Source organism: the organism of the source record quoted next, unplaced genomic scaffold (assembly GCF_019419815.1).
Source record: "Pyrus x bretschneideri cultivar Hongxiangsu unplaced genomic scaffold, Pyrus_bretschneideri_v1 Contig32, whole genome shotgun sequence".
In the NCBI taxonomy this organism is placed as follows: domain Eukaryota; kingdom Viridiplantae; phylum Streptophyta; class Magnoliopsida; order Rosales; family Rosaceae; genus Pyrus; species Pyrus x bretschneideri.
Window position 1 is genome coordinate 3,364,074 of NW_025999635.1, and position 22,305 is coordinate 3,386,378.

A 22,305-nucleotide genomic window follows, 5' to 3' on the forward strand; every position below is an offset into this window, starting at 1 on the left:
CCTTAATTAAATTAGGAGAATCTGCCAAGTACTTGTCCAACCATGTTTTCACTTCAAATCTCCTCTAAATCCGACCCATAATAGCTTGTTTTAAGGATCAAGACGTTCTGAACACATCTCCAGAAGGCCACGGACCCATCCGAGGTCATCTTGGACTCCAAAAACGCAATTCAAGCGCAAAACGTCATTATTCCAGCACTACATATTGCTCGTTTATTTTATTGTCAGAAAATCATCGCATGGTAGAAAAATATGATATTTTGATACGATCAAGCCAGGTGACTCACGAACGTCCTTCAATTGGAATTACTCCAAAATTCGTCCATTTGACCACGTTTTGCTCCAGAAGAGGTCGAAAGTCCTATATTAGAAATACAATTTAAAGTATCAAAATTCTTCCAAATTATTAACCAAAATATACTAAGAATAGGGTAAAATATATAATATAAAATATACTCATCACACCCTGCCATACATAGTTTAGGAAGAAAGAGGTGAGCCATGCGTTCACTTATATCATATCACCAGTTGTATGCAAATTAAGATGTTTCTATATCTTTTATCTTGTGACTAATTACATGATGCAATAGATTAAAATCTAATTGTACGTGTACAACCGGAAGTTCGAAACTAGTTCAACTATATGAAACAAGGTCATTTTTATTTAAGAATGATTGATACTTCGTCAGTAGTTTGTAGCAAAGGAAATACCTAGCTACATGTTGTTCCGACGTTATCAATACAATATTAATACACCACACCCTTTTTATTATAAACAAACGTCCTACAAACAGAATTTATGCAACTGAATTCACTACTGTATACAAACTTGCATAAGCTTCATGTGCTCATAGATTGTTGACCAAATATTGTAATTAACCAAAAGTAATCTCTATCATACACGACAGCTAACTACTTTATTAAGAAATGATTCCTCTTTGCATTATTTTTTATTCTGTTGGATTACAATCAAGATATGTAATCCAAGTCAAAACCCATTAGCCACAATGATTCAACTTTGCATTCCTTGTTCGATGGCTAGTTGAGATAGATTGTGACCAATTAAAATTGACTTAAATCCAATTTTTTGTTTGTTATTGTAAAATGTAAGATGGATAGGACTGAACCTGATGGATTATGAATCGATAATAAAATAAGTTATTTAACATATCCTTATAAATGGGTTATAAGTCATGTTTGTAATCTCCCCGTCAATCCAATCATATCGTTAAAGCTTAATGTCATCCAGCTCACCCAACGTTGCTGAGATAATTAACCAAATCTTTTTTCTTCTAAGTTAATCATGCACCAATTAAAGGCTTGATTAGACATATTGAATATATCCATAACATGATACACACATCAATTGCATTTTTCTTGCACAACTTTCCATCCAAAGGTTTCTTCACCAGTCGAACAACACCCAACCAATTATATGCTTTTGCTTTTGACTTTTCGTCACATCAGAATCTGCTTTTTTCCGGTTTGCTTCCATTTACGCAGGAAAGTGTTTACAAGTCTATAAAAATGGACATCATGTTTCAAGTCCTTAATTAAAAGAGAAGGAAGGATATTAGTTAAAACCTAATTAGTTTTAACTAATCTGCTTAGTTCAATGGCTTCTTGTGGCTCTCCTGACATATTTTCCTGGATTCAAACCCTCCCATCGATCGCTCAATGGCCAACACCTTCCATGTCCATATCCATATGTTCTTCAAGTTCATCACAACCATCTCTCAAACTCTCTATTTCCAAAAATCTCCAAAACCCTACTTTCTCTTTTGCTATACTTGCAGACTTCAATCTCCCCATCTCCCTTTGGACCTCAAAGCAGTTCAAATTCAACCCTAAATCCACCAACTTAATAACCCAAGAAGCACTTTCCAGCCTCTTAGTCAATTTCATTGAAGATGTCCTTCGTTACGGCTCGAGCAAGAACAATTTCCTGATCAAATTTCTCAAACTCGACTCCATTGCCAACTTTGGCGATGTTTTTAACCTCGCATTTGTCACGCTCGTCTTTCTTGTTTGCATCTATGAAGCCCCCGCGGGTCTCCGGTCAGGATGGCTCAATACTCTCAAGAATTACTTGGCTAATTGTTGGTCAAGACAATCATCAAAGACCCTAATGAAGTTATTAGGATCCAATTTGGAGGAGGAATGGATGAGGTCAATCAATCTTGCAATCACTAATTGGATTCTTGAGCTCCAAGCCACCCAAGGAGCCCTCATGAAAACACCTTCACCACTCTTCTCTTATGGTTTTTCAGCATTTGGGTTGTGGAAAGTCCAATTGTATTGTCCTCTCATAGCCATGGACGTTGCAAAATCCAGCAATCTCTCTGTTGATGAAAGGCTCCAATTCTCTCTGAATTTCCACCAGCTTGAGGGTGTGCTTCAATTCAATTACAATGTCATGGTTCAAGAGAGGTGGATTGATGTGATGCTAAACATTGATAATATAAGGTATCTTTTGCACTCGTATTATATCACATGAACTGATTATTTATACCATGTAGATCAACAAAATTTTTGCCAAATTGATCGCTGACTCCAAAAACTACAGGTGTGATGTGATCAGTCTTGTGAATGAGAGACTAATGAACGAACAAGGTGCCGGGGTAGCTGAAAAGCACTTCCCTTCAAGAATTTCATTACAAGTTACTCCAACTACACAAACCAACGTGCTAAGCGTCTCGGTGGGCAAGTCTTCTGAAAACCCTGCAATAGAGATCGGCAAGGAAAAAGGCATAGAAGGCTCGTTCGAACCCCCAAACCCTTACTTGGCGCTGAAGGTATCAGCTAGCGAGACCATAACAATGAGCTTAAAACCCTGGAAGTTTGAGGAATCAGTGTACGGATATAGCGCAAATTTGAACTGGTTTCTTCATGATAGTGTGGATGGAAGAGAGGTCTTCTCTTCTAAGCCATCAAAGTTTCAATTGATCAACCCTAAGGCTTGGTTCAAACATAGATACTCTAGTGCTTATAGGCCTTTCACAAGGCAAGGAGGGGTTGTTTTTGCTGGTGATGAGTATGGAGAGGGTGTGCTTTGGAAGGTGGACAAAGCTGCCATGGGAAGAACAATGGATTGGGAAGTTAGAGGGTGGATTTGGTTAACATATTGGCCTAACAAACATAAAACATTTTATACTGAAACTAGAAGGTTGGAATTTAGAGAAATCCTGACCCTTACAATTGCTTAATTTCCCTTTGGAGCCAACAATTACTATTGCTTAATCTAGGATACTCATTTTCAAGTGTAATTTGATTTGCATTTTTACGGCAATAACGTACTTTGAATTGATTTGATCTTATCGCCTTTATGTTTCTTTTTTTAAATTGATCTAACTTTTTAATGCAACGATATATTTACACTGAATGAGTGGCGCACTAAATTAGTTGTGTACTCGTCATTTACTTGATTCGCATATAAAAACTCTCGCTTAGTTGTATATTTCTCTAGTTTCAAGTTTGAACACTCCCTTCTCCCACATCCAAAAAAATGAAATGTCTCGTGGAAGAACTAAGCTATATTGGGGTTAAAAAATATTGGGCTAATCGAACAAACTTGTCTGGCCGTGTTAAATAAAGGAAAGGGATTCTCTCTGGATCACTTCTATCAAATTCTGTCAATCAATAAATCCGCATCTTTAAAATTTGATTTAACGGCCAAACTTATTATAACTTTTAAAGGAATCCTTTGTTTTTAGCCGTTTAATCAAATTACAAAAGTCTGAATTAGTAAATTGACAGGTGCAATTCTGCAACCCGCCGCACTCAATACTTCCTCGATCAAGGAGCGACGGATAAGTGCCACGTGAGAGGGAGCGCTCCCCGGCGCAAGTTAGCGACAAGCAATGAAAACTAAAACGGAGAAACTGATGAGGGAGGCGGACATTTCGAAGATCAATCTCCCCAACAACTGTGCTTAACCAAACACACCGCATAGTATCGCTTCATTTTCTTCAAGCTCTCGATTTTGCCCCCCAAAACTTCTCTATAAAATTATAAATTCCCGTCTCGTCCCGATTCCACCGTTTCTGGTTCGTCCAAATCACCGGAAATCTCTCTCGTCTGCATTTTCCTTCTGCCAATGGAATCCTCCGCCGCTCTCCGATCCTTCAACTGTAACTCTCTCTCTCTCTCTATGTTCATCCCTACATACATGCACACATGATATAAATTTGTATATGTTTGAAGCTTAAGCATTAGTGTTAAACAATTTGAGCTTTTATTTTTTTTTTTTTCGAAAAAAACTATTTTAGCTGTTTAATCGTCTTAGATTTTGATTTTCTGAATGAATTGATTCGTGAGGAATCGAACTGTGGTGATTTTTGAGAAGAAATGGAAGATTTGAGTTTATTTTGATTGTTTCTGGAGGATTAAGCTTAGTTGGTTCTTGCGCACACTGTTTTCGTGAAATTAAGGTAATGCTAGAAGAAATATGGATGTTGAAGTAAGAAATTAGGTTCCAATTGTTTGAGATCTGGTGATTTTTTTTTGTTTTCCTGTTATCTTCAACCGGCACGGATTTCTATGATGAGGAATACGAATATAGACATCGTTTTTTTTTTCTTCCTGGAGCTGAATGGATCTAATTTAACAAAGCATGCTGAATTGAAACTTGTTCAAATGATGTGGTAAAACTTGAATTGTACCGTCATTTGCTTCATTCAGAAAGGAGTAGCGAATCCATAAGACATACCGCGTGAAAAGGCTTATACGTGCCTTATCTCTTTGAATGCTGAATTTTGAATGCAACATGACAATTTTTGTAATATTGTTGTAATATTCGTTGTTGTGTGAAACAGTTTTACATATTGCCTCGCAATCAATCATTCAATTTTATCATTTCATGAAACCGTCCTGTTTGGAATAATAAAGCATGCATACGAAGGATTTGAAATTGTATATGCATAATCTTTTTACGTTACTCTACGAAGTGAAAACTGTTCAATGATCGTTAAACCTTGATCAATTGTTGGAATCTGACATGACAATGTCACATTTCAGGTTCTGTCGGCACAGTTTCCCATGTCCGGTCCTTGCTTGACAAGCCTGGTGTGTTGCCTGTGCACAATACCAGAAGGCCCGTGCCAAGTAGGTCATATTTCCAAGGCTCGATGGTTAGTGAGAAGTTCATTTATTCTTCACAAAAGCGAAAGGGAGTGCTAGTATCATGTGTGAAGACATCTGATGCTACCAAGAGTGAAAATTCCAGCGGTATGTTTATGTCTATACAATATTCAGTTAGCAAGTTTGTATTTATGAGTGCAATTTGAATTAATCAATGACTCGTGATGTTTTCTCTTGGATATTTGTAAAGCCTGATTTCCGTTACATTGTTACATGTGAAGATAATTTTTTTTTTTTTTTTGGAGAGAATATAGTTTACATCGGGATTTGATTTCTTTCTTTTTAGTTTCTGTTTCTTAAACATTGGGTTATCATTTTTCTTTAAATGTGCTTATACATGCTAAAATGTCAATATATCAAAGTCTTGAGTAAAACTTTAAATTTCCATCTTAAAGATACTTGATGTTGGGCAGTTTCAGCAGATGGTAAACCACAAGGCTCATCAGAAAAAGCTACCCAACCTACAATTTTTCCTAGAGGATTTGAGGTGAGAATATTTACGATTTTACATAAACAAAAAAATTAATAATTGAACCAGGAATTCTTGATTTTGTTGTATGACCCTTTGTTCTTTGTGATTGTAGCATAATTAATTTTTTCCATCATTAATAGATTTGTGAAGGTATTGTATGTTAACAATTCACAATTTCACATAGAGAGATTAATCATTATATGTTTGGGTTATACTGAAAGTAATCCTAAATCTTGCTTTGTTATGATTGTTTCTTATGTTATGATATTGCAAATTGTTACTTGAACGTTTTGATGCAAGATTCTCAACTGCTTTTGAACTTTGAAAATTGGTATAAATTTGATCGACTTGTACTTCATGCTTTAGCTTTGTCCCCGACTGTGCTTCAACTATGCTTCTGTCTTATTCATTAAAATTTTATTAGATTCTTTTCATATCGATATTGATCCTGCTTCTAATGCTTTTGCACAACCGTCTGGTTTGACACGTCGTTGTCTTTATCATCAGGCACTGATGCTGGAGGTTTGTGATGAGACTGAGGTTGCTGAACTGAAACTTAAGGTAAATATCAACGCCCATCAAGCAAATTGGTACTCCTGAAAAATCTATGTTGTTGCTTCATGTGTACATAAAGCATGATTTTATAGTAAAAACAAAGTCAGATCTTTGTTAAGAATCCAAAAAGCACTGCGTACTCAATATGTTAAGGTAATAATGAGTACATTTTTTAGTGTATCCATGGAGTTAAAGGCATAGGGGACATAAATAAAACATTGTAGTGGTAGATCATGGATTCAACACCTGGTTAAAAGTTCATTAGTTCTCTCGGGCTTCTACTATTTTACTGGGGTGTCTAGAGTTGATTGTCATCGGCACATTTTGGTTTGTATTACGTTCTCTTCGTTGATTGGTCATGCATATCTTTGTGTTAGGTTGGAGACTTTGAAATGCATTTGAAGCGGAACATTGCAGGCACCAGTGCCCCAGTGCCTAGCATCTCGCCAGCAACACCACCACCTGTTCCATCTGCACCTATGGATTCAACTCCTGCTCCCCCTCCAGCATCACCACCAAAATCTTCTGAAAAGACCACTCCATTTACAAACTTATCTGCAGACAAGTCATCAAGATTAGCAGCCTTGGAGGCTTCCGGTGCTAATGGATATGGTCTGGTTTCTTCTCCAACGGTATGTGTTATTCCTATGTTCGAGCAACAATTTGGTTCTTGAACCTCTTTTACTCTGTCCAGAACAATAACTACGATATATCATCTAGGGTTCACTTTTATCTTTCGTTTCTTGTTGGTTCCAGGTTGGTTCATTCCGCAGGGGAAGAACGGTGAAAGGAAAGAAGCAACCTCCCATCTGTAAAGAGGTATCACTTGCATACCTATGTTTGGTTCAACATTAAATTTTTTCTTTTTGCTGTAATTTTAATAGGAAATTCACTTAATATGTCATTCGTGCGTTATCTAGAAAAAGATTTCTACATAATATATTACTCCCAGAGGATTCTTCTAAACTCGTCATTGAGTTGGGTAAATCAAGAACTCAACTGATTAGTAAGTTAGTAAGTATGCATATCTATCTAGAAGATTGCGTTTCTGGTAATAAGATTCAAGTCTAAATAAGTCCCATTTTATGGACTACCGATTCTGTGGGTGCTTTTATTGCAACTGCTATTACGATTTAAGTCTCATAACAGTGTCTCGGAGGGTCACATTTTGTATAACCAACTTGGCAACATAACATCAATCTCGCTTCTCTTGATTCCAAACTTTACAGGGTGATTTGATCAAACAAGGACAGGTAGTCGGATATGTGGATCAGTTTGGCACCGAACTTCCTGTGAAGGTACGTTTTCCATTTCAGTTCCCTTAAATAGCAAGTGTTTCATGATAGACATATCACTCGTGACGGATTCTTGATGTGTTGAGCAGACTGATTTGGGTGGAGAAGTTTTGAAGCTCCTCTTCAATGACGGAGGTATAGTTACTATTATCATTTTTCAATCCAGTAGTTTAATGTTATCAAATTTGTCATAAATAGGGTCGTATATTGTGAACTTAATCTAAAAGGCTACGATGGCTCTCATATATGTTTATTTGGATTGTTAATGATTTGCAGAAGCCGTTGGTTTCGGAGACCCCCTTATCGCTGTCTTGCCCTCATTTCCCGGTATCCAGTGAGCTCCCTCTCTCTCTCTCTCTCTCTCTTCCCTGTAATCGCTGTTGAAGAGCTCCGAAGCTTGCAGTTTTCCAGAGTCATTCTTTCCGTTGTCTATTTTACCTTGTCGCATTAGAGGTCAAGCGTATTTTACGATTTGTACTTTGATATTCTGGTCAGTAAAATTGACTGTTGTAGTCTTGTAGTTCAAGCAATAACTCGATTGAGCTTGTATAATCGTTGTGTTAGACGTACTGTTTTGTTTGTTGTAAGAGGTTACTTGCTAGATTTGTTTGCTAATGGAGGAAAACTTTACCACTAAACGCAGCTTTGTTCGGCCAACATCTTTCGCAAAAATCCCTGGGTTTCAAAAATTCTTGGACGAGACTGTTACATTGGCACGTAATCTTAATGAAAGACTTAGAAGGGTTATAGAGAGAGTATATCTGCTATAGCCAACGGACAATGTTGATGCATGCCTCCTGCTCGGCGTTCTAATTAAGAATCAACAAGAAAACGAAAACAAAGACTAAGGAAAGGCTAACAAAATGTTTTATATTATTTAGACAATGGTTCTATAAAGCGCTATGCTAGTTGGACGGCAAGTAGGGGCATAAAGAAAGGGATCAACTTCTGATCATTTTCACCAAATTCTACCAATCAACAAATCTAGGCCTCCTTGTTTTTAGCTGTTGGATCAAATTTCAAAGGCCCGAATTTGTTGATTGGTAGGATTTGGTGGAAGGGATCCGGAAATGATCCCTTTCTGGGGCCTAAAGCCTAGGCAAGGGTCTAGGCCCTTCTTTTAGCTTTAATTTAGCAAAATATAGTGACATAAATTATAAAGTATTACAAAATATTGAAAATATAGAGAATAAACATGCATATAATGAATGTTCATCTAAGCATTCAACAAGTCTATTATAATTTATTGAAAAATAAAATGTAGTTATATATTTTCTATTTAAGTAATAGTCGTGACCTAGATAGGGACGCCTAGCCAAACCAGGCGAACATCTGGACAGATCTAGACGTAATTTCTTAAATTTAAATGCCTAAGAATTAATCGGACTAGTGGCACCGTAAACGAAGATTTTTATAACAATGATTTAGACTAACAAAAATGATTTAAAAGGAGAATTGTATTTGGATAAAATTGACATAACAAAATGTTCAAATTGGCACCACTCAAAACCTGTGTACCTGGCGGATAAGAATGAGAAGGTCAAGAAAACTCGGATAAAATTGATATTTTATTTGGTAAAAAAAAAAAAAAAAAATTTAAGGAGGAGGGGAGGCCACCGCAATCCTCTTTGAGACCAAATTGATAATTTTTTTGTTTTTCCCATCCAAAAAAGTATTTTCCAAACATTTTCGAATTTATGTGACAAAGAAACACTCAACTATTGAAGGCGCGCTAAAATATTAACGAATAACAAACAGAAAAAGCCCTTATTTCTTAATATCGGAAAATTCTCTCTCTCTCTCTCTCTCTCTCGCGGAGAGATATGTGTGACTGAGCAGTTGAGCATTTGCGGTCGCGGCGAAAACAAAAATGAAGCCCCACACTAACAGAGGATTCGCCACGACTGGCCCGCTTCACGTAACATCTCCTCCACGAGCCTCGCCGGAGCTCTCTCTTCGCCGGCAATTACCGGCCACAGCACACGTTCCCCGGCGAGTTTCATACGGTAAACGCCGCCGCACCAGCATCTCCGCAGTTCTCCGCCGAAACCAGCCCGAAATTTCCGATCAGGATACCGGTAGCTCAGTAGAAAATGCTGATTATTCCGACGAAGCTCGACGGGGCCCGCTCCATACGAGGCGGCAAGTGCTACTCGCGCCAACGCTGGCGCTGGGCGCGTGGTTTCTGAAATCGACGGTAGCGAGCGCCGAGGACGCGCTGTCTACATCGCCGCCGCCATCACCGTCGCAGACAGTACCGGTGCCGAGAGCAGAGGAGAAGGAGGAGGAGGATGCGATAACGTCGAGAATATACGACGCGTCGGTGATCGGAGAGCCAATGGCGATGGGGAAGGATAAGGGCAAGGTGTGGGAGAAAGTGATGAATGCTCGGATTGTGTATTTAGGCGAAGCAGAACAGGTTCCGATTCACGACGACAAAGAATTGGAGCTGGAGATTGTGAAGAATATGGGGAAAAAGTGTTTGGAGAGTGAGCGAGCATTATCTTTGGCTCTTGAAGCATTTCCTTGTAATCTCCAGGACCAGCTCAATCAGTACATGGACAAAAGGTTAGGAAGCACTTCTGTTCATAAGCACTTTTGCAAGAAGTGTTTTTATTAAATGCGTACTGAAATTTCATATCTAAGTGCCTGAGGTGTAAGGAGGCGCTTCTCCATAAAGCACTTTCATGATGCAGAAGCATTTTAAATTTTTTTGCTAAATGCTGCCAGAAGCACTTTTGGTTGTTGGAAAGCGAGTTACAATTCACACTGGCATGTATATTTCCGTATTGCATGTATTGATGTCTGTGTATATATGATGGCACAGCATAGATGGAGAAGCTTTGAAGTCCTACACATCACATTGGCCATCTCAACGCTGGCAGGAGTATGAGCCTCTCCTGAGTTACTGTCGGGATAACGGAATTCGGCTTGTGGCTTGTGGAACTCCACTCAAGGTACTCTTAAACTTTGTTCTTGTAACTTGTAAGTCAAATCAACTAGCATCAATGAATGATGGTATATAGGTTATAATCCAAATTTGAAAAATTGGGTAACATGAGAAATGTGAGTATTTAAGATTGTGTTGTAAGATTGTTTGATTCTGCCTTGTAAATTTAGAGTGTGTGTAGTAGGTTAATGAGTGAATAATTCATAGGTTTTAAGGACTGTCCAAGCAGAGGGAATTAGTGGGCTTTCAGAGGCTGATCGAAAAACATATACTCCTCCAGCGGGTTCAGGCTTCATATCAGGCTTCACTTCTATCACACGCAGACCACCAGTTGATTCAAATTCCCGGAGTCAATCTGTTCCTTTTGGGCCAAGCTCGTATCTTTCTGCGCAAGCAAGAGTGGTTGAGGATTATACTATGTCCCAGATTATTTTAAAGGCCATGGCGGATGGAGGAGCAAATGGTATGCTAGTGGTGGTGACAGGTGCAAGCCATGTTAAATATGGGATTAGAGGGACTGGGCTGCCGGCCAGAATTTCAAAGAAGTTGCAAAAGAAAAACCAAGTAGTTATATTACTTGATCCTGAAAGACAGCACATACGACGAGAGGGAGAAGTTCCTGTTGCTGATTTCCTGTGGTATTCTGCTGCCAGAACCTGCAGCAGGAATTGTTTTGATCGTGCTGAAATTGCTCGAGTTATGAATGCAGCAGGCAGGAGGCGAGAAGCCCTTCCACAGGTCAGTACGATTCTTTGCCAATTTTTAACTTCCAAGAAAAAAGAAGGATCATTCTAAACCACATCAGTTGCTTATTTAACTAAAACTTCACCTTTTTCAAATGGCATTTGGGACTTTACAAATGACATTTGGGTAACTGGGGTGAGGTGTCTTATGCAGTGGCTTTGCACATTACATCTGCTTTTCGAAAATATCAACTGACTTTAATGGTGTTGCTTTCCATCTCTCGAGAACACTAAACTGTGGCATGCTTTTCAGGACCTTCAGAAAGGACTGGATCTTGGTTTGGTATCCCCAAAGGTATTACAGAACTTCTTTGATCTGGAGCAGTATCCTCTTCTAGCAGAACTTGCTCAACGTTTCCAGGTGTGCGAATTTGAAACTTTTGATCTTTAGAATAGTTTGTCATATTTATATCAGATCGAAAGGTGAAAACCAATTGATGACAGTGAAGCAAATTCTGAAGAGCACACAAGTTTACTATTGCTCATCTTCGTGCAGGGTTTCAGGGAAAGATTGTTGGCAGATCCTAAATTCTTGAATAGATTAGCTATAGAAGAAGCTATATCATTAACTACTACTCTCATAGCACAGTATGAGAAGCGCAGAGAAAATTTCTTTGAAGAGCTGGACTATGTTTTTACAGATACTCTAAGGGGAGTAGTGGTTGATTTCTTTACAGTGTGGCTTCCCGCCCCAACATTGTCATTCCTTTCATATGCCGATGAGATGAACGCGCCTGATAGCATGGATGCCATTAAAGGTCTCCTTGGGTCCATCCCAGATAATGCGTTTCAGAAGAATCTTGTGGGGAAGGATTGGAGTATCAATTATAGACTTGCATCTGTGTTTCTGGGTGGTTTAAAATTAGCTGGTGTTGGATTCATTTCAAGCATTGCGGCTGTTGCTGCCTCAAATGGTTTGTTTGCTGTTCGCAAATTCATTAATCCAACTCTGATTAGTGATCAGGAAAAGAAAAGAACTCCAATACTTAAAACAGCAATAATTTATTCATCCTTTCTTGGAACATCAGCAAATCTCCGTTATCAGGTAAAGAAAGTACTTGCCATCTTGTTTTCTTGTTTTATTCTTTTTTTGAGAATAAAAATGGAAGATACAGAGAAACAGTTTTTTTACAGTAATGGTGAAACCCATGAGAATGAATAAGGAAAATGGGTATATATCTCAACATTCTTGTGAAACCGATGCCCACAAAAATTCTTTCTTTTTTATCATTCAGCCGACCCCACTTAGTGGGAAAAGGCTTTGTTGTTGTTTGTTGTTGAAGTGAAAGCCAGCTACAACCTGTGGGACATCCAAAGATTATAAATCGAAATGAAGCTCATAACGTCAACCAAAGATTATCTAGGACAAGTTTTCTCTTCAATATAACAAAACGAAAGCATATTTATACATCGTAAATTCGTAATCATGTATTATGTTTCCTTTTGGCATTAACTTGAAACTTAATTCTGATGCAGATTATTGCTGGAGTAATAGAGCATCGAATTTCTGACGAGTTTGCTTCTCAAACATTACTTGTAAATCTGCTGTCTTTTGTTTCTCGGACAATAAACTCGTATTGGGGAACTCAGGTCAGAATCATCTTGATATTCTGCAAGTTAAAATTCCTTTAATTTTTCAAAGATCAACTTAGCCATGGTAACCATATTATCACTCTTACTGGAAGCATAAATACCTGGCTCATCCCGTTACTGTATTTGTAATTATGGCTGCTATGTTTTTAAAGTGTATATTTGTCAGAGTGGAAAGTGCAGATCTTTTCAGAACGTCTTTTAGCAAATAATTTGTAGTTATGTGTGTATGTGTCTTAGAGTATCTGGCTTGTCCCATTATTGTATTAATTTGTAATTATGTAGACTGATGATAGTGCACTGTTGTTTATAAATACCTTTGGTAAACATCGTGACACACTTAGTTTGTATGCCGTTAGATCAATTTTTCTCCCAATGTCATTTTCAATGTTTCATTTTTACTGCTGCAGCAATGGATTGATCTTGCACGCTTTACTGGATTGCAATCTCAGAAGAGAGAGTCATCCTCTCACCAAATGCCAGAAATACCCGATTCTACTAACCAAATGCCAGCACTGGAAGGTAACAACACGGAGGAGACAAGTTTAGATGAAATCCAAAGTAAATGAGGTGATATTTTCCCACTTTAGATCTTCATACTAGTTTGCAGAATTTTCTTTAAAATCTGCTGGGAGAGATCTCAAAGAAACGGATTTTGGTCCTTAGCTTTACATGTATCACGTCCCCTGTTGTAAGTTCCTTAATGTAATACAGTTCTGTCGATAATGGTGATCACTATTCCAATTCTGTCAATTTTGGTGATGACAAAAGCAGTATTATGGAATTAAATGCTCAGTGCATGAGAATAGTTTCCGAATCTCATCTAATATGTAGGTAGGAGGTACTAGGAAAGAAAATAGATTGAAATTATCTCATAAACAAAATGAATGGAGAAACCTCGACGTGCAAATATTTTTTCTTCAACATTTGGACATTTCTCCCCGGATGTTACTGAACTAATCGAAATATCAGAGACTGATACTTTGCAGGTGATCCATATGCCGCAAGGGGAGGAGGAGTTGATTTTCTATCAAAGGTTTTTTTGTGAATGTACTAGTATGTATGTAGAGATGTGATGAATATAAATTCCATCTTTGGTTAATAACACTCGCTTGTTAAGAATTTTGTTTTGTTTTTTCCTTTTTCTTCGGAAAATTACATTATGTTACTCTTGAAAAACAAAGTACAAAAAGAACCCAAAATGGTATCATTTACAGAAAAATGAATGGGGGTTAAGTTGATAGAGAAAAGAAGAATATGAGAAAGGAAGAGTTTCTAAACTCTATTTCCTATTCATTAACTGTAATTGTCCAGGATCCTCTTACTGTTTCCTCAGGTGGTGCATCCTGAATTAGCGGTTCTCTGTCAACTGGTTGATTCCGACTAACTGGTTTCCCTCCTATTCTCTGTTGCTGCAACACTAGTACAGAAACTGAGCAATGAAAATCCGAGGAAGCAAGCATATCCCCAATGATTCCAAGCTCTGGGCACTCACTCCACTCACCAAGCCCCGAAAGAAGTGGGGAGTCCTGATGGTGCATGCCTACCAATATCAAATCAAAACAATCCACCATTGATTTGATAACAGCAGACAATCTTGCTCCATCTCTTACCAGCTCTTCCACGACAACAAACCGCTCATTGTCTGCATTAGCTAGCCGGTATTCATCAACCAGGTCAGTGTCCCGCTTCCGTTCTTTACTGTTTTCATCACCAAAGAGAAGCAACCGGGCAACTGTTAAATCCACACTCCGATGTCTTGCCATGCGAGCACCATAGGCTAGTGCCTCTGCATCGTCTGCACCACCAATGAAGATCACAGCAACATGGAATATATACTGGCTGGTTAGAACTGACACCGTCCCTGCTAGCAGTCCCCGGTCAATGAGAATTCCGACAGAGCAAGGCGCCATTTCAAGGACATTCTTGTTCATGGACCGGAGAGCTCGGTTCACTGCCCCAATGCTGCCATCTACTGCCCATTGCTTGTGAAATGGCAGGATCACCAGGTTAACTCTATTCTCTAATGCTACCCGGCAAACATCCTCATGCATTGTTATATACTGTGAGATGGAAGTGAATGCTTGGAGGGATACGCACCCTTCGTTATGCTGCTCGTACTGCCTCAGTGCTTTGACAATATGGCTGGACATGGCTGTATTGTTGTCCAAGTTGTCATGCGGTTGGTGTGCCACAAGAATAGGGTTGGTTCGCCCCACAAGCTCGGTGAGGATGAGTCCTATGACTGCAACAGGGTTCTCTTCTGTGGCATTTGATACCTCCAGGACGTTTATGACAGTGGGAACATTGTCGTGGTTGTCGATACAGGCCAGGATTTGGAGCTCTGACTCGCGCTTCAAATGCTGGATAGTACTTCTTTTAAGTGCTGTGTATTTGTTCGAAGGATCATAAAGAAACTTTATCAAAGGTGTTACAATTGCTGTCATCACTATCACTGAGAACACGGACAGCGCGAATTCTTGATCAGTCAGAATCTGTAAAAGATTCATCATATCATCCGAGGTGAGCATCGTACTGAAAACAATTAGAGAAAAAGATAGTTTAAATTAGTGATTGAGATTCAGACCTTGCCTTGCTTCCAGATATTGAACATAACAAGCTCAGTGATGCCCTTTGCATTAAGGATAATGCCGAGCACAAAAGCTTCATGCGTAGGGACATCAAAATAGGCGGCTGGTAACATTACTGCTCCTATCTTCACCAGGGCAGAAAAGAGAACAAGAAACCCCATAATCCACGTAGACCGAGGATTAATCCTGAAGATGTTCGTCCTCAGCCCGCTATTGGCAAGGTAACTTGGGTAGAACAATCCTGTAGCCATAATTTCCAACTTCATCACCAATGCAGATCCCAAAGGCGGCCCTTCAGGCACGACGAAACCAAGCACTAGAGGTCCCAGCAGGTAATGCTGGCTGACGAGCTCACTGAGAAATCCGCACACAAGAACAAACAGGAAAATGGTAATGATATATGACTCCTTGACAGATTTCCCTTCCTCTATACGGTTTAGCATCCATAGAATTGTTGGCCTGAACACATATATAATCGAAAGAATAAAAACTGCTGCTGTTATTATTTCCAAAACTGGAACTAACGCACTTTTTGTCTTGTTACCCAAAATTGCCATGGCAATCCCAACCATGCTGATGCCAATAACATCGGCAAACATTGTTACAGAGAGGGCCAGGCGGCCAAGGTCTGTGTTCATTAGCTTGAGCTCGGTTAGTAAACAACCAATCACAGGGGAACCCGTTACAGCCTGTGCTGCAGTTATAGTTGGGAGAGCTGTCTTAAGGGTCTCGTCCATTGCGACATATTCTCTCATTGTCATGGCTAGGCATAAGGGGAGTGCCAAGGTGAAGAAGAACATTGAAAGTGCAATGGCAACCACTCTTCGTTCAGGCCTTATCATTCTGCCTGCATTCATCTTCACTCCTATTGAAAAAAGGAAGAACATGAGGCCGAATGTTGAAATCGTTTCAAACACATTAGCGCCTTTTATCGGGAAGATGGTGTTTGCAATTTCCTTTCTGTGCCCCAGAAGTGATGGCCCAAATATTACACCACCCTGAAGAAGGTACACATTTTCGATTTGTTAGATACACACGGAATATATAGCTACATAATCATCCTCTGTTCATACAGAATAATACACGCTGATTTTCGAGTTAATTTTATACTGTGCTTGCTTTTAATTTTACCCTTTTTAATGCAACAAAAAGAAAGCATGGCGAATTAGTTCATATAGAAATGGTGTCCAAATGTAGGTACAGGTTTTGTTAATGTAGAGATTGAAATCGTACAAACATCTGAGAAACGATGGTGGACTGTCCCATGGGTTTGAGGCAGAGATTGATCAACTGGGAAACAATGGCAATGGCAGATAACTGCAGCAGAAAAAGAGACGTAGAGGATCTGAGAGGGTTGTGATAGCGCCCTAGTCCACCGGAAACAATGCTGCCGTGGGGAGCTTGGCACACCAAACTCACATTGTCTATGGCCTGTTCGATATCTGTAACCAACGTATTTATCTCCAAGCCCATCTGGGCTGGGCACCACAAGGAAGAGGAAGAAGAAAAAGAAAGGAAGAACGAAAGAAAGATACCGAAAAATCGAAGAAAGAAGAAGTGAATGCAACAGGTACCATACACAAACACACAGAGTCGGAGAGAGGAATGGGAGGTGAAGCTGATATTTTGGGAATTTAAGTCTTTGACGGGTGAGCTATATCCTACAAAATAGATAATCTAAATTCGAGCCTTTAGAAAACTGCGGGTGTTTAGCTATAGCATGCATGATTATTCTATATATTTTTTTAAATTTTTTATTATTTATTAACCTAAATATAACGTAATTAGTAACATTAATCCAAAGATTAATAAGGCTACAATTTTATTGGCTACAAGGTGATAGATTAGGAAAGAGCGTACTGATACGACTGCTAGCTAGTGATTGATGATGTTAACTAATGAAGCACTAGAAAGAAGAATTGGTTAATTTTGATCTATTTGGATTTTTTGATAATTAACGTAGTCACATTAGCAAAAGGAGGTGTGCTTGAAAGTATCTAAGTTTGAATCTTTCCTTGCAGTTTGAACTGAATTTTAACTTTCCACGATACTCAAACCCATTCGTCACATGATTTAGCAACCACAATTTGGGGAGCAACTCACAATACATTGTTATTGTGCAACTCAATGTCTATTAGACAACGTTACATGAAGCAAATGCAGGTGCGTTATACCATTAGCATAAAATGGAGTTTTAGCTAATTATACATTAGAATTCCACCTTTCAAGAGCGTATTATGGTTAATGTCAAAATCAAGATTGGAGATTATTCGAGAATGAACCGGCTCATAACATAGCTCTAAATCTTTAGTTAAAAAAAAAAAAAAAACGCACACACACAATGACTACTAATAAGTATCAAACGGCTAAAAATCCTGGAGCAGGACATGAAACGATGCATTCTAGGTTCTCCAGTGAGCGGATAAGACCGAAGTGGCTTCCTCGTGGCATGAAAAAACAGTGGGCCTGCGTCACTCTCTGCCTATATGTCACAAAGTAAAGAAATTTCCAGGCCTCAGTGGGCAAATTGGGAAATCCAGTAAAACTGCGGGTAGTTACCAAAAAAAAAAAAAAACTGTGGGCCACTAAAAGTGAGTAACCGACCAATCCCCCTATTTTTACGCTTTTCAATTAAAATATTAACTAATTTGTCTGCATTTACTCATTAATTTGCCTATTTATAACAAGATATTTCCACTCTTAACCTTATCCGCTCCTTCATCTCCTTCGTATCTCTCTCTCTCTCTCAGTGACGTCGTTTCGAGATTGACAGCAAGCAAAGCAAACAACGAACTGGCCATGGACGTGATCTCCAGGAGCGCGACGACGTCGTCGAATCTGAATCCCAACGCTCCGATGTTCGTGCCGCTAGCGTATCGGACGGTGGAGGACTTCTCCGCCGAATGGTGGGCCCTGGTTCAGTCCTCCCCTTGGTTCCAAGACTACTGGCTTCAGGAGCGCTTCCAAGATCCCCAAAACGACGCCGCCTTTCCCGATATTCTCGATCCTGACCTCCTCCCCGACATCGACGCCTTCTTCGACGACGTCGAGAACCACCACCACTCCCCCAGCACTCAGCGTAAGCATTTCTTACTGTACCTGCTTCTAGATCATAGAAGCACTTGTGCCTTCCCAGTAAACAATCCAAATGCTTTTTCAAGAGTGAACAAAAAATTTCAATATTTTCCAACAAAAGCACTCCTAGAAAAAGCAGCGGAAGTGCTTCCTACAGAAGCAGTCCCTAACGAGTCTAGTACCTTTTACTTTGAGTCAACTCGATCGAGTTTCCGATCTGACTCTGTTTAAAATCTTGTGGTGTGCAGCGGCGGTGGAGGAACAAGAGAAGGACTTGAAGAAAGAGCTGGCGTCGTTGGGATTGCTGAAATGGCGGAAGGGCCGACCCGCGGCGGAGGCGCCGAGGTACATCGAAAAGGCTCCGAAGATTGTCAACGTGAAAGTGAGTCCGAGGCCGATTCAGCAGCCGCGGTAGACCGATTCGGTCGGCTCTGGATCACCGAGTTTGATGTAGCCTTTTTTTTCGTAGATAAAGCATGTATCCAGCTTTCACTGTCTGTTCACTTACATGTGTTCTACCGCTTGTAACTTTGATTTGAGCAATAAATTAAATCTAATTAGCGACTAATTAGATCTTGTTTAAGCAACTAATTTACTCTGGGAAGGAAAATTATTTTATTTAAACCGAAATTAAATTACAAAATTGAAGGCTGTGAGAAGCCTGATTACATGGGCCGCAGCTTAGCTCAAGCGCTTAAGAGTATTCATTTCTGCAGTGGTTAAGAGTGAAGATCGAGTCTCTCCTGACCGTCCGATCGAAATATTTGATTATTCTCCGTTTTGCTAGCAACTGAAGGCTGTGTGATTGAATTCTGATTCAGGAGGTTGCTTGCTCTCCTTCCCAAGTGCTTGCCATCTTTCCAATCTTTTGAAGAACCCTAACGACTTCTTCCTCCGTAACGTTTCCGGTCACCGTGACCTTGTTGAGTTGTGTGTCCACGTTGTATGTTTCAATATCTGCTAGCCAGAAAGAGCAGAAGCAATCAAAAAATGGGTAGCAAGTAGTTTAAGGGACATGTTATTTGCGAGTGTTAGGATCAGTCGTGCAAGCGCGCAAGCTAGTTATGGTTGCTTCTTGCTTCGCTTGTGCGCACATTTACGGTGTGGATCCTGACGCTCTTCGCCGTAGTTTAAAGCATGAAAGTAGACATGAATTACCTTCAATCTTCTTGATGGCCTTCAAGATTTTCTTGATGCATTCCTCGCAGTGCAAGCCCACCTTCAATTCCACCACCTAAAACAACAGAAAAATAGGCTCCATTAGTTCAATCAAGATCAAAAGCCATAAAATTTCAGCAATTTAAGATGGATCTGGCTTACATTTCCCATTTAATCTTGATGGATTTGAGCAAAAAAGTGGAAACCGTTGAGTGTGGAAAGAGGTGGAAGGGGGAAGGAGAAGAGATAAGGCTGCTGGTTCTTGATGTGTTATCATAGTGAACCGAAAGTTGAGACATATTAATAAACGGTGGTGAATGAGGTATTGGATTCTTTAATTGATTGACTGGACTTTTTCCAAAAGCGTAGAAGTGGCCGCAATCAAGAAAAGACGAGATTTAGGCATGCGAAATAAAGATCTACATATGCTATATGCGGTTATGAGACAGAGGATCAGAGCAATGGGATACTTGGAATAAACTCAGAAAATACATAAGAGTTCTTGAAGTTAACGAAAGACTTGAAGCGATACTGAGCGCAACGATATTACAAAATTTATACAGTCGACTTCACTTAATGGAATAAAACTTTATTGTTATTTTAAATTTTAAATTTTCCACTTTGTGTGAAGCTGCTCTGTTCTTGATTTCTGGCTTGAAAGCAACAAGGCCATGTAGGGCGGGCAAATATCATGAAAGCTGCCGGGTTTGGTTGGGGCAAAGAACGGGAATATATTGTTTTATTCAAAACTTATTCAAGAACGAGGGCCCATTATATTGACGATTTTCATTCAGTACGCGTCCACATTAAGTGCGTAAACTTTGCGAAAAGTAATAATTTTGGTGTTTAAAATTATCGAGAGTGGTGACGTATTTCTAAAAGGCAATGTATCGTTACAACGATGTGAAAAATTGTATGTACTTTGTGTCGACATGTATTTGAAGGAAACCGAAACTTTGGAGGGTTGCAATATTCGGTTCACACGGAGAAATGCACAATGAACCGTGAATTTTGGTGGAAGAATAGCATGGAAAAGGACCACTAATAGTCTTCCACCATGAACATTTCTTTTTAGTTTTATTTTTTTAAGGGCATTTTCGAGTTCATGATCCCAACTTAGTGCCATTATTTCTTTGCTGTCATCCATTGTTATGTTTTTTAGTCAAAATAGTCTCTGAAATTAGTATAATTTTTCACTTTAATCTCTGATAATAAAAATTAGAAGTGTTTTCTGAGTTTGTCCAGCGTTAATCATTTTGGCTTTCTGTAAAAAATTTATTAATATCCTTATAAATTGATAGAATTTGTCCTTAACGAAGATATTGACAATTTTTTTTTATGAAATAATCAAAATGATTTATGATAGATAAACTTATGACCATTTCTATCAATTTTTAATGTCAAATATCAAAATAAAAAAATTAAGAAAAACTAATGAAAATGGTTCGAAAACTTTGAGTTTTAATGATAAGGATAAAATAAAGGGTAAAGTGAATAGTATTAAGATTGACTTTTTAGTGTAAAAATATGATTTTTCGTTAAAATAAACAATACCGTGAACTTTTCGTTAAAACTCTCTAAAAATTATGCTAATTTGAACCAAACGTGAGTGGACAGTGTGGATGGAAAGGAGGCTCGTGACTTTTCTGGCAGGTCAACAGATTTTGTTGCAGGCCTTGAGATTGGAAATCCTTTTACTCTTGGGGTACATGAAAACTGGGCTTCTTTGGACAGTTGGGCTGAAATCCTTTACAAGCCGCTTTATATTTAATCTGACTACAGCACTCATCACATGCATAATTCTTTTCTGTATATTATTTTTTATGATGAGCGGTTAAGATTTAACTAACTCTTTTTAGTAAAATTTTAACCGTTTATTATTGTCTTTTGATGCTTAGGAGACCCAAAAAAGATATAGTCTTTGGTCGCATAGCAGTTAGTCATGTGCAAGTTGCGTAGACAAAAAAGAAATAAATCGTGATAGTATACTTGTAAAGCTTATTTAGCTATATACAATTATACAGGGAACAATCTGCGGCACTAATTTTTTTTACACAATTTTTTATGGGACTCAAGATTCGAATCGTTGATCTTTTAGATCTTTCTTCAAAGATCATATGTCTTCCAAAAATCACAAATCTGAAATCATATGAAGTCTGTCTTTTGCTTGTGTAGTTTATGTATTTGGGGAGAGGATCCTCTTCGGACCCAAACTCTCCCGATCCTCCTTCTTCTTCTTTCTTTTCTGCTGCTGCTTCTTCTTCAATTCCTTTTCTTCAATAATCCTTCTCCTTCACTCCTGGGTCTTCTTCTTCACTTTTTTTCTTGTATGTTTATAGAAAACTTCTATATAGAAGATCGTCGACAACTATTACGACATTGTCGGTAACTAGCTCCGAAGAAGTCACGATGCTGACTTTGAGAAGCATGACGCCAACGCGGCCTTTTAAGAAGAAGGATCCGGAGGGTTTGGGTCCGGAGAAGATCCTCTCCCATGTATGTGGGTCTTTAATCATGTAATTAAGTTGTGTTTTACTAATAAAGTAACCCCTTTACCAAACAAAAAAACAAAAAAAAAAGACTGATTTCAGTAACTAACCAAACTGAACAAATATCTTCCAGTTGGGATGCTGACATTAACCGTTGACCAACAACACCACAACACGCCACGTGTCCAACTGTTAATGATTCGTTGCGTCCTCTCTCCGCTTCCATATCTCATCGGTTGGCAATTTCC

At 38.9% G+C, this 22,305-nt stretch overlaps 6 protein-coding genes across 9 annotated transcripts; 4 read left to right on the forward strand and 2 right to left on the reverse strand.

Annotated features, from left to right (window-relative positions):
- Positions 1–1,544: 1,544 nt before the first annotated feature.
- LOC125480178 lies at positions 1,545–3,317 on the forward strand. The gene is made up of 2 exons (XM_048590705.1): positions 1,545–2,466; positions 2,567–3,317. The coding sequence occupies exons 1-2, from the start codon at positions 1,616–1,618 to the stop codon at positions 3,204–3,206; spliced, it is 1,491 nt and encodes a 496-aa protein (XP_048446662.1). The 5' UTR covers positions 1,545–1,615; the 3' UTR covers positions 3,207–3,317.
- A 596-nt stretch (positions 3,318–3,913) lies between these two features.
- LOC125480172 (biotin carboxyl carrier protein of acetyl-CoA carboxylase-like) lies at positions 3,914–8,099 on the forward strand. Of its 3 annotated transcripts, none has more exons than XM_048590666.1 (9): positions 3,914–4,130; positions 5,017–5,226; positions 5,553–5,626; positions 6,119–6,172; positions 6,544–6,798; positions 6,923–6,985; positions 7,396–7,464; positions 7,551–7,596; positions 7,738–8,099. In XM_048590666.1, the coding sequence occupies exons 1-9, from the start codon at positions 4,097–4,099 to the stop codon at positions 7,797–7,799; spliced, it is 867 nt and encodes a 288-aa protein (XP_048446623.1). In that variant the 5' UTR covers positions 3,914–4,096; the 3' UTR covers positions 7,800–8,099. The 3 variants fall into 3 exon arrangements, with proteins under 3 accessions (XP_048446623.1, XP_048446624.1, XP_048446625.1); XM_048590667.1 differs by having other exon boundaries at positions 5,559–5,626; XM_048590668.1 differs by having other exon boundaries at positions 5,562–5,626.
- LOC125480173 (protein EARLY RESPONSIVE TO DEHYDRATION 15-like) lies at positions 7,802–18,978 on the forward strand. 2 transcript variants are annotated; one of them, XM_048590669.1, is made up of 3 exons: positions 7,802–7,822; positions 18,069–18,414; positions 18,659–18,978. In XM_048590669.1, the coding sequence occupies exons 2-3, from the start codon at positions 18,135–18,137 to the stop codon at positions 18,823–18,825; spliced, it is 447 nt and encodes a 148-aa protein (XP_048446626.1). In that variant the 5' UTR covers positions 7,802–7,822; positions 18,069–18,134; the 3' UTR covers positions 18,826–18,978. The 2 variants fall into 2 exon arrangements, with proteins under 2 accessions (XP_048446626.1, XP_048446627.1); XM_048590670.1 differs by lacking the exon at positions 7,802–7,822 and adding an exon at positions 9,262–9,276 and having other exon boundaries at positions 18,068–18,414.
- On the forward strand, positions 9,283–13,491 carry LOC125480171 (protein RETICULATA-RELATED 5, chloroplastic-like). Its single transcript, XM_048590665.1, has 7 exons — positions 9,283–10,029; positions 10,289–10,418; positions 10,619–11,149; positions 11,408–11,515; positions 11,651–12,199; positions 12,631–12,744; positions 13,155–13,491. Exons 1-7 carry the CDS (start codon positions 9,332–9,334, stop codon positions 13,311–13,313), a joined length of 2,289 nt encoding a protein of 762 aa, XP_048446622.1. The 5' UTR covers positions 9,283–9,331; the 3' UTR covers positions 13,314–13,491.
- Positions 13,647–17,264, reverse strand: LOC103958665 (cation/H(+) antiporter 15-like). The gene is made up of 3 exons (XM_048590672.1): positions 16,569–17,264; positions 15,332–16,333; positions 13,647–15,239 (listed from the first exon to the last, which is right to left on the reverse strand). Exons 1-3 carry the CDS (start codon positions 16,806–16,808, stop codon positions 14,034–14,036), a joined length of 2,448 nt encoding a protein of 815 aa, XP_048446629.1. The 5' UTR covers positions 16,809–17,264; the 3' UTR covers positions 13,647–14,033.
- A 23-nt stretch (positions 18,979–19,001) lies between the features above and the next one.
- Positions 19,002–19,978, reverse strand: LOC125480174 (copper transport protein ATX1). Its single transcript, XM_048590671.1, has 3 exons — positions 19,731–19,978; positions 19,569–19,644; positions 19,002–19,367 (listed from the first exon to the last, which is right to left on the reverse strand). Exons 1-3 carry the CDS (start codon positions 19,737–19,739, stop codon positions 19,228–19,230), a joined length of 225 nt encoding a protein of 74 aa, XP_048446628.1. The 5' UTR covers positions 19,740–19,978; the 3' UTR covers positions 19,002–19,227.
- Between the last annotated feature and the right edge of the window lie 2,327 nt (positions 19,979–22,305).

Coding starts and splice junctions, on each gene's coding strand:
- LOC125480178 (XM_048590705.1), top strand. CDS start 1,616: ATGGCTTCTTGTGGCTCTCCTGACATATTTTCCTGGATTCAAACCCTC. Junction 2,467..2,566: donor CTAAACATTGATAATATAAG/GTATCTTTTGCA, acceptor CAAAAACTACAG/GTGTGATGTGATCAGTCTTG.
- LOC125480172 (XM_048590666.1), top strand. CDS start 4,097: ATGGAATCCTCCGCCGCTCTCCGATCCTTCAACT. Junction 5,627..6,118: donor TTTTTCCTAGAGGATTTGAG/GTGAGAATATTT, acceptor CTTTATCATCAG/GCACTGATGCTGGAGGTTTG. Junction 6,799..6,922: donor GTCTGGTTTCTTCTCCAACG/GTATGTGTTATT, acceptor TGTTGGTTCCAG/GTTGGTTCATTCCGCAGGGG.
- LOC125480171 (XM_048590665.1), top strand. CDS start 9,332: ATGAAGCCCCACACTAACAGAGGATTCGCCACGACTGGCCCGCTTCAC. Junction 10,030..10,288: donor AATCAGTACATGGACAAAAG/GTTAGGAAGCAC, acceptor ATGATGGCACAG/CATAGATGGAGAAGCTTTGA. Junction 12,200..12,630: donor CAGCAAATCTCCGTTATCAG/GTAAAGAAAGTA, acceptor ATTCTGATGCAG/ATTATTGCTGGAGTAATAGA.
- LOC103958665 (XM_048590672.1), bottom strand. CDS start 16,808: ATGGGCTTGGAGATAAATACGTTGGTTACAGATATCGAACAGGCCATA. Junction 16,334..16,568: donor CCATCGTTTCTCAGATGTTT/GTACGATTTCAA, acceptor TACCTTCTTCAG/GGTGGTGTAATATTTGGGCC. Junction 15,240..15,331: donor ATATCTGGAAGCAAGGCAAG/GTCTGAATCTCA, acceptor AATCTTTTACAG/ATTCTGACTGATCAAGAATT.
- LOC125480173 (XM_048590669.1), top strand. CDS start 18,135: ATGGACGTGATCTCCAGGAGCGCGACGACGTCGTCGAATCTGAATCCC. Junction 18,415..18,658: donor CCACTCCCCCAGCACTCAGC/GTAAGCATTTCT, acceptor TGTGGTGTGCAG/CGGCGGTGGAGGAACAAGAG.
- LOC125480174 (XM_048590671.1), bottom strand. Junction 19,368..19,568: donor GGCCATCAAGAAGATTGAAG/GTAATTCATGTC, acceptor TCTGGCTAGCAG/ATATTGAAACATACAACGTG.